Here is a 17719-nt window from a genome sequence, read left to right as displayed (position 1 = left end):
CCCCAGTACTCAACTGGTACTTAATTTAACCGCCCCGAGAGGATGAAAAGCAAAATCGATCTCGGTGGAATTTGAACTCACAATGGAGCGACGGGCGAAATATCACGAAGCATTTCGTCCAGCGTGCTCACGATTCTGCCAGCTCGCCGCCTACCAATAATTGTCGGAGCCCTGGGAACAGTGAGCAAAAATCTCGAGAAGTACGTGGAACAAGTAGGGGCTGCAAGGGTGGAGCACTTACAAGTAGGGGCTGTAAGGGTGGAGCACTTACAGAAAACAGCACTGCTTGGAACCGCTCGAATACTCCGGAAGGTGCTCGAAAATTAAGAGGTGTTACCTTAGTTTGCTGGTATTGAACAGCTGACACTGTAGTACATCTCCAGCGTTAGCAGCTATGCAAAGGTAATAATAATAATAACAATCCTTTCTACTATAGGCAGAAAGCCTGGATTTTGTGGGGAGGGGGACAGTCGATCACATCGACTCCAGTACTCAACTGGTACTTAATTTATCGACCCCGAAAGGATGAAAGCAAAGTCGACCTCGGCCGAATTTGGACCCAAAACTGAGCGACGGGCGAAATACCACGAAGCATTTCGTCCAGTGTGCTAACGATTCTACCATCTCACCGTTTTTAATAATAATAATAATAATAATAATAATAATAATAATAATAATAATGATGATGATGATGAAAAAAAAAAGCATTCGGGGCGGTGGTGGTGGTGGTGGAGGAAGGCATACCCTGCGCGCAGATAAATTTTTTCGCAAATTATAGTGTGGCTTACCCATGCTTTTTAATTGAAATGAATTAATTATTTTTTTAAAGTATCACCTTTATAGGTATTTATATTCTGGTGCAATTAAGAAATCAACTCGTAAATAAATGAAACACACGAATTCATCAATTTATACGCGCGCGCATAGAGTCGCATATCTATGTATGCATTCATGTATGCACGTGTGTATGTATATATGTTTGCATATCTATGTATGTATTCATGTATGTACGTGTGTATGTATATATGTATATATGTATGTACTCACCCGTGTCTACGCGCATAGGTACACCTTGATCTATGCACATCAGACGAGGGTCGATTAAAATGAAAAAGAAAGTGAACAAAATATTACCACTTGCTTATCGGGAAATTTGTTAGTTCGATTTTTTTTGTTTTTGTTTTCAATATAGGTATTTATAGTCCGGTGAAATTAAGAAATCAAGTCGTAAATAAATGAAACACTCGAATCCATCACTGTACACACACGCACGCACACACAGACACACACACGCACACGCTCACACACACACAGAGTTATATATGTATGTATGTATGTACCCACACGTGTCTACGCGCATAGGTACACCATGATCTATACACACGCAGACGAGGGTCGATTAATATGAAAAAGAAAGTGAACAAAATAGTATGAGCACTTGCTTATCGGGAAATTTGTAAGTTCTATTTTTCTATAATTTTTTGTTTTAAATTATCAAACCAAATGTTCATCATATCGAGCCACTCATCCAAAGAGTATTTCTGACAAATGTGGTGAAAATCAGTCAACCGTTTTCCAATATTTTTGCAAACACATAGACAAACGAGTGATTACAATACCCTGCTTTCTCTTACACGCGCAGGGTAATAATGATAATCCTTTCTACTATAGGCACAAGGCCTGAAATTTGGAGGAGTGGGGATAGTCGATTTTACCGACTTCAGTGTTTCACTGGTACTTAATTTAACGACTCCCAAAAGAATTTGGACTCAGAACAAAACGACAGGCGAAATACCTATTTCGTTATTGCCCACAAGGGGCTAAACATAGATGGAACAAACAAGAACAGACGAATGGATTAAGTCGATTACATCGACCCCAGTGCGTAACTGGTACTTAATTTATCGACCCCGAAAGGATGAAAGGCAAAGTCGACCTCGGCGGAATTTGAACTCAGAACGTAACGGCAGACGAAATACCGCCAAGCATTTCACCCGGCGTGCTAACGATTCTGCCAGCTCGCCGCCTCAATAAGGATGATAGTAATGATAACTTTATAGTCATAGTTTTCCACAATTTTCTTAGTTTCTTCCTGAATGAACCGAACTCTATGATCTTTTCAACATGTACGTTGCCTTTAGGGCGGCGATCTGGCAGAATCGTTAGCACGCCGGGCGAAATGCTCAGCGGTATGTCGTTTGCCGTTACGTTCTGAGTTCAAATTCCGCCGAGGTCCACTTTGCCCTTCATCCTGTCAGGGTCGATTAAATAAAGTCTAGTTACACACTGGGGTCGATGCAATCGACTTAATCCCTTTGCCTTTGTTTGTCCCCTCTATGTTTAGCGCTCTGTGGGAATTAAAGAAATAAATATATACATTGCCTTTTTAATATATACATCTCAATAAAATTATACTTACTTGTACTTGTAGAAATATTTCAACGTATGAGCCCATTGAATTTGAAACTCGAACTCCAACATTCACCATATAGTTATATTTTTCAAGTCCGAGTCCAAACTGAGATCGCGGCATATATGGGTCTGTGCCATAATAGAGTAGCTGCTTTACTGATCCACCAACTGGCTGTGAGAAGAAACGGTACCACAGGCCTTCGTCGTTACCTTCATCATCGTTACTGTTTTGCCACCCGAAACAAGAGATTTCAAACTTGGTGGTTAGAACATAACCTTTAATAAGAAATATATTTTAAATATATTAGACTAGATACAAGATCATTCATTTCGTATTATGTTAGTGTTGTTGTTATTGTTATTGTTGTTGTTGTTGTTATTATTATTATTATTATTATGTTGTTGTTTTTTTTTCTTCTTTCTTCAAATTTTCTTCCATTTCTCGCCGAGTGTTTTCCGTACACCTAGAGCAGAGAAACTCGTTGTATGCATTCCCAGTTTACACACGCAAATTCACAGGTAAAATATGTATTTAAAAAAAAATCATGAATGGATGTTGTTTTCACAGCGATAATGCTCTTCTCAGTACATGAGTCGTTCCACTAACAGTATGCTCAAATGTGTTACATTTTGAATCAATATACTTGATACCGGATCACAACCAGATTCTTTAGATATCGAATACCTTTCTAAAAATCTGTGCCGTTCCAAATATAGAGCGGATTTCTGTATTGATGCAACTTTCGTAGTTATTATTATTGTTTCATATACGCACAACAAATTAAACTGTAGGAAAAGAAAAATTCCTGATATCGGGCTACAACGCTTAATACGTGTGACGTACCAGTTAAAACAATCTTTTGCACTTCTTGCATGGATGATAAACCAAAGATTTTCAGTTGCTTTTTTGATCATTCCAATTGCTCCTATAATCATTGGTTTTGTAACCGTCATGAGATGCCACATTTTTTCGATTTCAAGCAGCAAATTTTTATATTTTCTGAGCTTATCAAATTCTTTTGCCCAGATATTATGATCTCAAGATATGCTCGTGTCAATCAATAGACGGAGATTATTGTTTTAGTCTTTCACAACAATATCCGGTTTATTAGCTTCGATGGTTCCTGTCTGTATGTACTGGAAAGTCCCAAAGAATCGTTACATTTTTCTCCCTCAATTACAGCCTCAAGATGTTGCTTATACCATTTGTCAGCAGTTTTGATTTTATACTGCCGACATATTAACCGGTGTAGATATTGACCAACTCTGTCATGTCTTGATTTACACTCTATAAGTGCTAAAACTTTGCATCTCTTATCATTAACCACATTTATCTCGAATCTGGTTGTTAGTGTTTCGAGGGCCCCTACAATTACTGGGATAACAGTTTCCTCATTGCTCACATTCTTGCAATTTCGTCTTTTAGTAGTATTTTTTCATCTTTTCCAACTCTTTGTCATCTACGCGTGCATCCCCAGGCATAGCAGTATCTGTGATCTTGGTTCCCTCTTATTTATTTATTTTTTTCTTGTAAAATCCTGTGGGATTCCTTGTTTTCAGTGACGCCCTCTGGTACATGTTTGTACCATTTCCGTGTTCTGTCCAGACCGTATTTTTAACACAGTCTCCAGTGAACAAGCTTAGCCACGTTATCGTGCTTCCCTTTGTAGTGCTTTTGAACCAACTTGTTACACTCACTAACAATACGTGAGATTGTTTCATTTTTACTGCTGCACATCCGACAAAGGGGTGATTCACTGGTCTTTACTCTTTTAAGGCTGGTAGAATCGATAGCACGCCAGGCAAAATGTTTAGCAGCAGTTTGCCTGTCTATACGTTCGGAATTTAAATTCCGCCGCAGTCGACTTTGCCTTTCATCCTTTTGTGGTCGATAAAATAAGTACCTGTTGAGCACTGGGGTTGATGTAATTAGCTTATTCTCTTGCTCGATATCGCTGGCCTTATGCCAAAATTATTATTATTATCATCATCATCATCATCATTATTATTATTATTATTATTATTATTATTATTGTTGTTGTTGTTGTTGTTGTTGTTGTTGGTATTATTATTATTATTATTATTATTATTATTATCATTATTATAGGGTGGCGAGCTGGCAGAAACGTTAGCACGCCGGGCGAAATGCTTACCAGTATTTCGTCTGTCTTTATGTTCCGAGTTCAAATTCCGCCGAGGTCGACTTTGCCTTTCCTTCTTTCAGAGTCGATAAATTAAGTACCAGTTGCGTACTGGGGCCGATCTAATCTACTGACCCCTCACCCCAATTTCAGGCCTTGTGCCTATAGTAGCAAGGATTATTATTATTATTATCATCATCATCATCATCATCATTATCATTGCCTTTGCACAGTTTCTAACGCTGGAGATGTACTACGGGGTCAGCTGTTCACTACCAGTGAACTAAAGTAACACCTCTTATTTTTCGGGCACCATCCGGAGTATTCGAGCGGTTCCAAGCAGTGCTGCTTTCTGCAAGTGGCCCACCGTTATTGCAGCCCCTATTTGTTCCATGTGCTCCTCAAGATTTTTACTCATTGTTCCCAGGGCTCCAACAATTACTGGTACTACTATCACCTTTTCATCGACCACAACTGCTTTACCTGCCAAGCTAACCTGTCATATCTATCGACTTTTCTTTCTTCCTTATCGCATACCCTGTTGTCAGCGGGACATGCTATGTCTATGATCCAGAATAATTTGCTTTCTTTCTCAATTAATACTATGCCTGGCATCCTATTCTCTATCCCATGGTCGCACTGAATCATAAAATCCCAGCTTAAATGGACTGTGTTATACTATTTCATCTATTGAATGATAAATCTTCTCAGTGCTTGAACTGAGGTTATCAATTCTCAGCCAAAGCTCACAACTGCTCAACAAAATTTTAGTAAATATTACCAGAAGTTGACAATAAAATGTATAGCCACTTGACCCCAAGCTAAAAATAGTAAAATACTAAAATAATAATGGGCTAGTTAGGTGCATGTGATAGGTGTATGTTTGTGTGAGTATGTGTTTCAGTGTGTATGTTTATGTAAGTGTGTACTTGTAGGGATGCATACTTGTGAGCTTGTGTATCTATGTCAATATGTGTGTGTATGTGTGTTACTGTATAATTAAAAAGTTAAAGAAGTGATTTTAAATTCTCAATCGCAGAATAATGCTAATAATATAGCCTGAACAGGATAAACTATCCCTATTTTGCAGAGAACACATGTAATGACGGGGATGTGAGTTCGTGTCCACAGCTAGTCACCTACACTTTTCTCTGCAAAATAGGGATAGTTTATCCTGTTCAGGCTATATTATTAGCATTATTCTGCGATTGAGAATTTAAAATCACTTCTTTAACTTTCTAAAAGACATGTCAACGCTTCTAAAAGCAAACTTCGTTTATTTATTTACGTTTGTCGTAATTTGAATTTGTATAATTAAGGTTACCTGAAGTCGGCGATATAGTACAGTTGCCTCCATGAGGTGGTAAATTCGTCCGGAACTGATATCCAGATACACCGGTTGCGTAGCCGTAAAGTTGCACCTCAAATTCTAGTCGATAGGTACGTCCTCCGAGCAAAACACCTTCTTTCATTGCCAGGATAGCATTATCAGTTCCTGAAAATACGATATTATTAGTACAGCTCAAGGAATCAAGAAAGCCTGGAAATGAACATGCAAGTGTGTTTAAGAACAAAGCTAATTTTGTTTTTCAGAAGATATACAGCATTTTGAATCGAAAGAATTGAATTGAATGCCTTACGATGTTTGTCCCGGGTTTTTACATTCTGAATATAGATAAAACCAAGGTCAACTTAGACTTTCATACCTACGGAGTCAATGAAATAAAGTATCAGTAAATTACGGGGTTGTGGAGGAGGTTGAGTCGTTTACTTGACTGTTCCTCGTCTCTCAGATTTCAGCACTTGTGCTTAAGTTAGAAACAGTTTATATTATTTCGGTAATTATCTAATAGCAGAGGAATAGTAGAATCAGTGTGGAGGCAAACAGAATGCCTCGCAATATTTAATTCCTTCGATTCTGCCGAGGTCGACTTTACTTTTCATCCTGTCGTGGTCGATAAATTAAGTACCAGTTGCGTACTGGGATCGATCTAATCGATTGGTCCCCTCCCCCAAAATTTCGGGCCTTGTGCCTAGAGTAGAAAAGAATATTTAATTCTTTCTAAGGCACTGAACGGGCAGAATCGTTAGCACGTTGGGCGAAATGCTTAGCGGTATTTCGTCTGCCGCTACGTTCTGAGTTCAAATTCCGCCGAGGTCGACTTTGCTTTTCATCCTTTCGGGGTCGATAAATTAAGTACCAGTGAAATACTGGGGTCGATGTAATTAGTTCGGAAGTGTCTAAGTAGTCAATGGACTAGCTTGAAATATGAACAAAATTCGTTCACTACTATCTTAAAAGAAGAACTTGTTGGATAATGTCGCCCTAGGTGTGTATAAAGATGACATTGTTAAAGTATAATAATATTAGTATATCTTTTTGGCCCCGAAAGGATGAAGGGTCAAGTCGACCTCCGGATAATAATGATAATGATAATGATAATAATAATAATAATAATAATAATAATAATAATAATAATAATAATAAAGATCTAAAAATAGAGGTAACTCGAATGTGGAGCCTAAAAACAGAAACAATTCCTATATTAGTAGGTGCATTAGGTATGATAAAAAAAAGACATTCAGACAAATACATAACAAAAACACCAGAGCTTACAAGTATATATAACATACAGAAAATAGCACTATTAGGCACCCCATACATTCAACGTAAAAAACTTTCAATACAGTCAAAATAAGAGCACCTCAATAAACCACAGCACATACCCAAGGTACACAGCGCTGTGTTCGGTAGTGCAGTGAAAGCACATGATAAAGATAAGATTACTGAATAATATGAAGTATATTTGCCACTTAAATGCGGTTAACCTCTAAGGGTGAATGCTACTGTAGCTTGTAACCCCAGGAGAACGTCTCCTCCAGCTGGCTATTGACACACTTTCTGTGCTCTGTCGGTATTTTCAAAGGAAAGTCATCCTTCCCATCGTCGATCTGACGTGATACGCACGGACCCGGGTTTCTGGGTATTTACCCTTCATCAGTGTACGACAATCACCGATCTTCGATGCGAAGGGGTCCTAATGCAAATACATATATCCTTTTTCCAGTGACGAAAATTCACTGATCTCGAAAAAGTGTAAACAAGCAATAATAAATCTCTGAACGAGGTATAAACAGTAGCTGCACGACAACGTGAAGTATATTTGCCACTTAAATGCGGCTAACCACTAAGGGTGAATGCTACTGTAGCTTGTAGCCCCAGGAGAACATCTCCTCCAGCTGGCTATTGACACACTTTCTGTGCCCTGTCGGTATTTGCAAAGGGAAGTCATCCTTCCCATCGTCCCTGTGAGACCTCTGACAACAGCTTACTATCCGCTCTCACAGAATCAACTACAGCCAGTAAGACCGAGAGGTTAGAGAAGTGAAATAATAATAATAATAATAATAATAATAATAATAATAATAATAATAATAATAATAATAATAATAAATGCCTTGATACAGTATCAGGCAGCGGCTTTCATGGCTTCTGATCTTAAATGATTGGAATTGTTATCATGCACATGTTTTGTCTTGGTATAAAAGATGGGCAGCAGCAAATATTCTGCTCAATGCCACAGATTTGTTTGTTTGTTGCTTGACCTTAACCAGCTGAGCATGTCTCTTAGTGGCTGACGATATGTACATCTCTGATCACGAGCAGGAGTAGTTAGGGAGCATCATAGCCGTGTGTTGAGAAGAATTCTTTGGGGTCTGAATAATTCACCTCTGGAAACATGGGTGTTTCGTTCATCATCCTAAAACAAACGTTATTCAGGGACCTTTTTGAGCGGGATGGGCAACTCAACCCGAAGAAAATTCTAACTGGGCCCCCACCTGCAAGGTTATGTGCTGTTTATCTTGATAAGAGATCACCATGTCGCGCACATATGGTTGTGATGCATGTACCTGATGTACTCTTATCAAAAGGATAATCATGATGGGTATACTGGGCTTCGTATGTGACACCCGTGTCACTTTGATGACATGCACTACTCTCTCAATCATTAATAATAATAATAATAATAATTATTATTATTATTATTATTATTATTATTATTATTATTGTTGTTGTTGTTGTTGTTGTTGTTGTTGTTGTTGTTGTTGTTGTTGTTGTTGTTGTTGTTGATGATGTTATTATTATTATTATTATTATTATTATAATCATGAGAAGGGGACAGGTAATCAACAGTGAAGGCATCCCATTACCAGATGCCAGACATTAAAATCATTGAAAGGAGGAGAGATTTATAAGTATCTAGGAGTATTAGAATCTGACAGAGTACTAACAACAGAAATGGAAATGAAAATTGAGAAGGAGTACATCAAAAGGGTGAGGAAGCTAATGACGTCAAAGCTAAATGGTCCAAATCTAGTGAAGGCTGTAAATACTGGGGCAGTATCATTACTTCGATACTCAGCAGCTTTTGTACATTGGACAAACACTGAATTGGCAAAGCTATACAGAAGAACTGGGAAAGAATTCAATATGAATGGAGGACTCCACCCAAGGGCAGGAGTAGCAAGATAATACTTACCTAGAAAGAAAGGTGGATGAGGGTTAATATCAGAAGAAAACTTCGTGCAGTTAGCTAGAGTAGGAATACAGTCCTATGTAGGTAATAGTGAAGAAAGTTTATTAAAATCTGCTAGAGTCACAGCAGGAAATAGGGAAACCAAAACCCCAAACGAAGTTTAAAGCCGGAAAAAAAGAACAGAAATTATCTGACTGGCAGGAGAATGCTTTGTATGGTCGATTCCTAAGGGTAGTTGCTGCAAATAATCGTAGTGAGACGTGGTTATGGTTGCAGAAAGGAAGGCTGAAAAGAGAGACAGTTAATAGCAGCATAATATCAAGCGTTAAGGACTAATTGGATAAAAGTCAAGATAGACAAAAGCCAAGATAAACAAAAGCCAAGTAGATTCCCAATGTAGGCTATGCAAATCAAAAGAGGAAAGCGTTACTCATATAGTAAATGAATGTAGCATTCTGGCACAGAAAGAGTTCAAGAAAAGACATGACAGCCAAGGAAGAGTAATCTACTGGGAGTTATGTAGAAAGCTATGATTTAAACATACTGATAAATTATATGAACATGAACCTAGTAAAGTACTAGAAAGTAAGAAATATGAGATGTTGTGGGACTTTAACATTCAGACTGACAAAGTAATAGAAGCTAGAAGGCTTGATTTAGTAGTCGTGGATAAAGAGAATAGAAGGTGCAAGATAATTGACTTTAGAGTCCAAATGATGAAAAAATCAATATGAGAGGTATAGAAAAAATAGCAAAGTATCAGGACCTAGCCATTAAATTAAAGAGACTATGGGAAATGCATCCTAATAGCTATAGGTGCATTGGGAGCTATCCTTAAAGATTTGAATAGATGGATAGAGGAAATAGGCATAAAACCCAGTTTAGTACAGCTGCAGAAAACAGTGTTATTAGGGACAGCTACGATGCTTAGGAGGGTTCTTGGCATTTAAGATTATGTGTTGTAGCCCGATGTTAGGATTTTTTTTCATTTCCAATTGTCTGTTAATTTCTGTTATAGGCACAAAGCTTGAAATTTTGGAGGAAGGGGCCATATTTATCGACTACGAAAAATGGAAAGGCAAAGTCGACCTCGGCAAAATTTGAACTTAGAATGTGAAGACGGATGGAATGCCGCTAAAATGATGAAGAGGATGAGAAAGAAGGAGAAAAGGGGTGGCGATGACAACGACGAAGATTGTGGTGGTGGAGTTGACAATGACGATTATAATTTCCTTGGTACAAAACGAGTGTACAGCAATGAAAAACTAGAAAAATGCTGCCTCTACCAGTTGAGTTTACCTGTTGTCGACATTTCCGAAAGCTTAGTGACTTCTGTGAAGCTGTCTTTAAACTTGTCTTTGATTAACAACTGCCACTTGTACTTGGCAGTCTCGTGTGCTCTACACGTCACACAAATACCAGTCAGACTGAGTACTCCCGATGGATTCACTTGCTTCTTGCAGTTCACTACACACCTAGAAAAGAAATAAATGAAATATGAAATGAGTAATTTAAACATCAAATTGCTCTAGAGGTTGTTGTTGTTCTTCTTATCCCTTTGCCAGTCCGAAGTAGTTTCATAAGTTTGTCCTAAACGCTCAAGCCTGTTTTGAAATTTGCATTTAGCACTTGCTTTATATGTTCTGAGTTTTCTTTTTATGAATCCCAAGTTACTCTGACGCTTGAAAAAAAAAGGGGGGGGCGGAGTGTGTATCATACATGACGCGGGGACATCAGAGAAATAGGTCCTGCGTATGATATGTCATACACAGGACAGACAAAGGGTTAATTTAGTCAGTATCATTTTAAATACATTTCAATATCTATGGCTTGTGCTCCATTAGTTATTAAGTTTTCTCTACGTGTTATTCTGGAGGAAGGATGTACCATAGCCTTCCTAGGACCGGAGTTTGATGCAATTGCTGCTCTTCTTGAAGAAAAGCAGAAAACATGAAATGGTAAGAAACTGGTCCAGTTTTCTATTCTCGGGAGACGTGAATATTCTTCATATGATAAACCTACTTTATATTTATTGACTTACCCACTACATAAAGTATATCTATAAAAGTAGTCTTTTGTAAAGTTTGATTGGTGCTTCTGTATAGAATGGTATGCAAGAAATTGTGTGGAACGTTATTTAGAGGACTGTTAGGAGTAAATTACGTGCAGCGAAAGAAGAGTTTAAGAGCAAACGTATTGAAAAACACCGAAAACTTCTGTTTTAGAGAGATGGATGAAAATACTGAAGTAATAAGGTAGAACAATGGTTATGAGTAATAAGTCAAACGTCTAGTCTGAAACCGGACTGATTTTTACAGCCCCCAAAATCTTCTGGAACAAATAACATCAGCTTACACACACGCGAACGTGCGCTCGCATACACACGCACATCACAAATGTACTATGCACACATGCACACACGCACATATACACATGCATGCATGCACACGCACACGAACACACACACACACACACACACACACACACACACAGAAGCAAAGTCAATGAATGATTAACATATATTGTGTTGGATGGAACAGGTAAATAAAGTCGTTAGAGCGTAGGGAAAAATGCCTTGCGGTATTTGATTCGACATTCGGCGCTCTGAATTAAAATCTTGCCGAGGTAAACTTCCATTCTTACGGAGTCTATAATCAATGTACATATTCAATGCGATAGATTGGCAGGACTATTAGGGAGTCGAGATGCTTTGCAGTTACTGTTCTGGATCTCAGTGTTTTCACAGCAACGCTTGCGACGATACTGGTGCCAAGCTGTGTGGATGCAAGCTGGCACTCGTTCTCTTTGATAAACATCAGAAACTGCCAAACTTTTCTTGCTCAGTTTTGCACTAACATGTTCAAATGATCAGTCTGTAGCAACGAAGGCTTTTGGACTGAACAGTGGAAATTGCTACATGAAAGTAATAAACTAACCAAGAGGAATTATGAAAAAGACAAGAAAGTGTCGCTCAAAGAGTCGGGATAATGAATAACTAAAAAAAATTAAATAAAAAGAAACGATATGAATCCCAACACCTCGTATGTTTGAATTTTAATATATTGAAATGTCAATAATTAAGAATACTCTATAGAAGAGAGTAAATTACAAAAGAATAAATGAAAAGAAAATAAGAAAAAGATTATCGAAATTAAAACACAGGAGAATACTAAAATTGAAATGAAAGGGAATAAGAAAAGCACGAAAAATATTATTATATGACACGTTCGATTATATCTATGTGGTCACCATAGGAAACAATACAGGATGTATAAAGGGTTGTGGGATTTGCTAGTCTCTAGCAGAGAATACAAATTGTTCAATAAGGATTTAAATTAATCCAGAATAAACCCAGCATCTGGAATACTAAATATGTTAATGTTTTAACTTAAATTCAAAGATTTGAATGAGGAAGTGTGCATATAAAGGAAAATCCTCTCTACAAAATAGAAGAATTCTATATATTTAAGGTACAACTGCTGTATTTTGAAGCAACAGCAGTTGAACGAATCAGTAATCTATGGTTAAGAAAGCACAGAATGATTATAACGTATGATTAAGTAGTACAGAAAATCAGAATATTACCTAATTTCCAATGTGTGTGGAGTACCATCAACAATTTGCAACGTTTGTTCATAAGTAGCTGTTCGATGATCCCTTGAGACAACCACTTTGAAAACTCCTTTGAAATTCTTCCCAAGTAATCTGGAATCTAGCATAAATGTTCCGCCAGTAATATTGTTTAGAATATTGGTTAACTCTGTAGAGGTTACGTTCTCGCTGGTGATAATTTTACACATCCATTTGAAAGAAAAACTGTTTTTTGCTTGAATATGTTGATCAGGATCGTAGGAGCCATTTGTAGCGTCCATCCTGAATATTTTCCCGTAACCAACTCGTCTCAAGTTTCCTCCTTGAATCTGAGAGACAAGAGGAGACGCTTTTATTGCCAGATATGAAAAATCAGCGCTATACAATCCTTTAACATTTCCTATCGAAACATTTAACGATATCTTGTAGGTTCCAATTTCAAAAGTCAATGGTTTGAACAGCAATCTGAATTTGTAAGTGGCTTCTGACGAAATTTTATAAGGAGTATAGATTCGATTTAAATAAGTATCTCCTGGCAGAATACGTTCTACCTTCCAAATATAATCAGCATCACTAGTTATTTCACAAACCAAATCGGCTGTGCTTTGTAATAGTATCCAATCTGATCGTAAATGATATTTTGGCCTGTCAATATTTCGATCTGCGCCTTGGATTCGTACAATAGGGTATTCACAACTGACGCTTGAAATAATTGCTAACTGTTCAACGGAACGTACAGAAACCAAGTTAGAGACATTCACACGTACCAAAAACGTTCCGTTTATTTTGTAAATGTGTGAATGGGTTATCTGTTTTGGGGATGAACTAATATGAGAATCAAGTGGTGAATTTATACAAGTTTCATAATATGGTGACCCATCTGCCATATCCCAAGAAAAGCAAGAATCTGTACCAATTTTAAAAAAAGTTAGAGTAAATTTGATCGGTATTGCAGGTACTTTAGGTCCGTCGTTTGTAAATGACTTTATTTGTATAATTTGTTGGATTTCTATATCTGAATAGTTAACTTTGTAATACAGAGCATTGCTGGCGTTTACACTCACTCTGTAAATACCTGGTGATGTAAATCTATGACTTAGTGACAGTTGTTCTGTTATGATTTCACTTGACTTTTCTAACTTCCATGTGTATTTCAGTTTGTTACCCCTGCTAGTCGTGGCGACAAATGTTATGTTCCTTTCTAATGGGTAAGTATTGTTTAAGCTGCCGTGACCACCACTAATTATTTGTTTACTGTCAGAAAGACTGTAATAGTGTGTGAGTTCCAGATCATTTACTTCTTCCAACACCCATATGGTGGCGCTGGTATTATAAGCTGAAACATCATTTATCACTTGAAAATAGACCGGATAACTTCCTGGAAAGGAAAACGATTTGTTTACCTCTATCTGCAGTGGTTGTCTAATTAAATATTCTGATGAGTTTGTAGAGATATTGTAAATGATGTATTCATAAAAAACGTTGGAACCAGATTCAACAGTGAATTTTAATTGCACTATTTCATCGAGAGCTACAAAATATTTATCTGCTGTTACATTCACCCCAGTAATACCAACTTGGGCGACTACCCATGTTAATAATAGCTGGCTATTCAGTGCGTTACTGCAATTAACTGTTATAGATGTATTACCAAGAAGATCATTCGGCCAGGCTCTTGAAAACTCCAGAGCCTGATTGATACCGATCATGTCAGTATAAGCCTTTCTCAATTGTACGTTCTTAACAGTGGGATGACAAATAACATCCGTTGGAGAGCCAGAAGGCTCATGATAAGAAATCGATATAAATAAATCTTGAATCGGTATAATTATTTTCTTGTTCACTGTAATTGATAATTTCTGAACTGGGTTAAGGACAACAATTTGCCTTTCAAGTCGGGCACTGACATTTCCTTCATCGTTGCTTGCTCTTACACAAACGTTGTAGTGGCCAACCGCCATTAAAACTACACTAATATTTTTCAAAGTTACTCCTGTACTCCAGTTAAGAGGAAATATTTGCTTCAATAATTCATCATTAGCAAAAACTGAGTAAGTTATATTACTGCCTGATTTGGTTTCAATCTCCAAGTTGTAAATTTCAGATGGTCTTACGTAATGTTTTTCTGTTGATACAGTAATACCAGATATTGGTTCGTTGATTATAAGGATTTCTTGTAAAACTCTAGAACTTAGTTGGTTGGAGCAGATGACAGTAATATTGTGGACACCCGGTGCAAAAGCTCGCTCGATCATCAGACTAACGTTACTTTTCATGTTTGCAATGTAATCATGTTGAGTTGTATTTTCATCAAATATCCACTGGATGTTTACGTCGTGAACAATATTTTGATAAATTTTGCTTTTGAAAGAAATAAGCAAACGTTTCTGATGAATGTTAATAAACTTAGAATGAATGTCTTCAATCTGCAAATGAAAATCCGGAAGAGGCCGCTGCACTAAAATCTCTTTTGTGTTGGACGCTGAACTAACATCGTTCCAAGCTGTGATGTTAACATGAAAAGTTCCCACGTCCTTATACCTATGTTTAAAAACAATCTGTGATACTAAAGAAATACTTTTACTGACAGTAGTTTGGCTGTGGTTGTCTCCATAGTTAAGCGTGTATGACAAATGCGAGCCTCGATTTGAGGTAACAATAAATTCGATGATTTCATCAGTTTTATAAACTTGCTGTTCAGTTTTCAAAGTCACGCTTCGAATGGGATCCAGAAATTGGTTTGTACTATCTAAACAAAATGAAAAAGCCAATGAAAAACTTTTTTTAATTGGAAAAATTAACGGGAAAGCAAATAAAAGCAACAGCAGAGGCAATTTTTTGAAGAGCAAAAGAAGAGTGGAAATACATAAGATTGTGAGCTACAGGTTGTCGGGCACATATGCTCATATTTATATGTTTGCATGAATTTACAAAATTTTTAAAGTACAAATTTTTCTGTATTTATGAAATGATAGATTAACAAATGAGTTATTGTCTAGGCTATTGAGTTGCTCCTATTTGATATGGCTTATAGGTATCTAGAAACCTCGGACGAAAGTCCGAGGTAGGGTAAAAATATATATAAATATGCATACATACACACACACACACAAACACATAGGTCGCTTAGCTTATTGGTACATCAGGCTTAAGTGTAGTTTGAGCGGTACGGGCTCTATCCTCGGTAGCGTCTTCCTATGCAATTTTTTTTATAGCCGTAGGTGTGGCTGTGTGGTAAGAAGTTTACTTCCCAACCACATGGTCCCGTGTGAGTGGATTTGGTAGACGGAAACTGAAAGAAGCCCGTCGTAATGTGTGTGTGTGTGTGTGTGTGTGTGTGTGTGTGTGTGTGTGTGTGTGTGTGTGTGTGTGTGTGTGTGTGTGTGTGTGTGTGTGCGCGCGTGTGTCCTCAACCACAGCTTGACAATTGGTGTTGGTGTGTTACGTCCCCGTAACCTAGCTGCTCGACAAAAGTGACTGACAGAATAAGTACCAGGCCTAGCAAAATAAGTACTGGGGTCAATTCATTCATGACAGTGCCCGAGCATGGCCGCAGTCTAATGACTGAAACACTGGCTCGACATGGCTAGGCATAGGGATACAGTTTTTTTTTTACATACTCATACCCAAGAGTGGTTAAGACGATTACATCGAGCCAGTACTCAACTGGTATTTATTTTGTGGACCCTAAAAGGATGAAAGACAAAGTCTTTATACATACATATATATCATCATCATCGTTTAACGTCCATCTGCCATGCATGTATGGATAGGATGATTAACAAGAGCCGGCCAGGTAGAAGACTGCCCCAGGCTACTGTGTCTGTTTTGGCAGGGTTTTTACGGCTAGATGCCATTCCCAACACCAACCACACCGCAGAGTGGACTGAGTGGTTTTTACGTAGCACCAGCACAGGTGAGGTCAGTTTTGGCATGATTTTTACAGCAGGATGCCCTTCCATATGCCAACCATTTTACAGTATGGACTGAATGCTTTTTACGTGGCACCAGCACCGGCAGGGTTACCGAGTAACTTGCAAGACAAGAAATTTTGAGAGGGGAGGAGCAATCGGAGGAGCGGATGTTGTGTCAGATGATGAAAGGTTAGAGAGTGACAGAGAGACTGAGAGGTAGAAACGGGTGTCTTGTTATAAAGGAGGGGGCACTGGAGGAGATGATCTTGTGTCAGATGATGGAAGGTTAGAGTGTGACAGAAAAACAGAGTGGCAGGAACTTGCTATAGAGGAGGTACATGGTTACCTGCTATAGAGGAGGTACATGGTCTTGCTATTGATGATGATGATGAGGGGAGGGGATGAGGATGCATAGTATTGCCAGAATAGAAACTGTAAAATATTTCATGACAACAGAAAACAACACGAGTTCAATAATTCGAATAATAATTGTAACAGATAAGTAAAAAGATGTATCAAACTTACTTTCACAAATACGTCCTGGTTTATATAGAAATGTACTTGAAATATCATTGAAGTTTTGCTTACAGGTGCAGGTGTATGAACCGACAGTGTTATTACAGTATGCATTTTTAGAACATTCATGGATTTTAGGAATTTTGCACTCGTTCACATCTGAAGTATAAAGAATGTTTGTTATAAATTGCAAAGGCAGCAGTAGCATAACAAATATGTATAACAAAATAGTTTTGGAGCGTTTGATTAATGTGAATGGTCGGATCAAATCAGAATTCTACTTCATAATATTATTCCTATTGCTGTTTGTTGTTGGATGGCTCCATCGTTAATGCCTTGCAGTGTTCAGTTACGGTACTTTCTTTACGCTCCAAATCCAAATCCTATTCGGGTCTCTTTAAAATTGCTGGCTTTGTGCCAAAATTTGAAACATTCAAAGGCGGTGAGCTGGCAGAATTGTTAAGCACGCCCGGGAGAAATTCTTAGTGACATTTCGACTGTCTTCGTGTTCTGAGTTGAAATTCTACCGAGGTCGACTTTACCTTCCATCCTTTCAGGGTCGATAAAATAAGTACCAGTAGAATACTGAGATCGACGTAATCGACTT

General features: G+C 37.9%; 1 protein-coding gene across 1 annotated transcript in view; it reads right to left on the bottom strand.

Moving 5' to 3' along the window:
• Nucleotides 1–17719, bottom strand: part of LOC106876666 (uncharacterized) — a 143397-nt gene that overhangs the window by 47311 nt on the left and 78367 nt on the right. The window contains exons 14-18 of the mRNA XM_014925299.2: nt 17122–17271; nt 12677–15431; nt 10391–10566; nt 5878–6048; nt 2420–2688 (exon numbers count right to left, since the gene is read on the bottom strand). Coding sequence (XP_014780785.2) covers nt 2420–2688; nt 5878–6048; nt 10391–10566; nt 12677–15431; nt 17122–17271 — 3521 coding nt within the window. The remainder of the gene's footprint in view (nt 1–2419; nt 2689–5877; nt 6049–10390; nt 10567–12676; nt 15432–17121; nt 17272–17719) is intronic.

Source organism: Octopus bimaculoides, chromosome 3 (genome assembly GCF_001194135.2).
Source record: "Octopus bimaculoides isolate UCB-OBI-ISO-001 chromosome 3, ASM119413v2, whole genome shotgun sequence".
Taxonomy (NCBI): Eukaryota; Metazoa; Mollusca; class Cephalopoda; order Octopoda; family Octopodidae; genus Octopus; species Octopus bimaculoides.
Note: the sequence above shows the minus strand (reverse complement) of the source record. Positions and strands in the feature narration are given on the sequence as shown.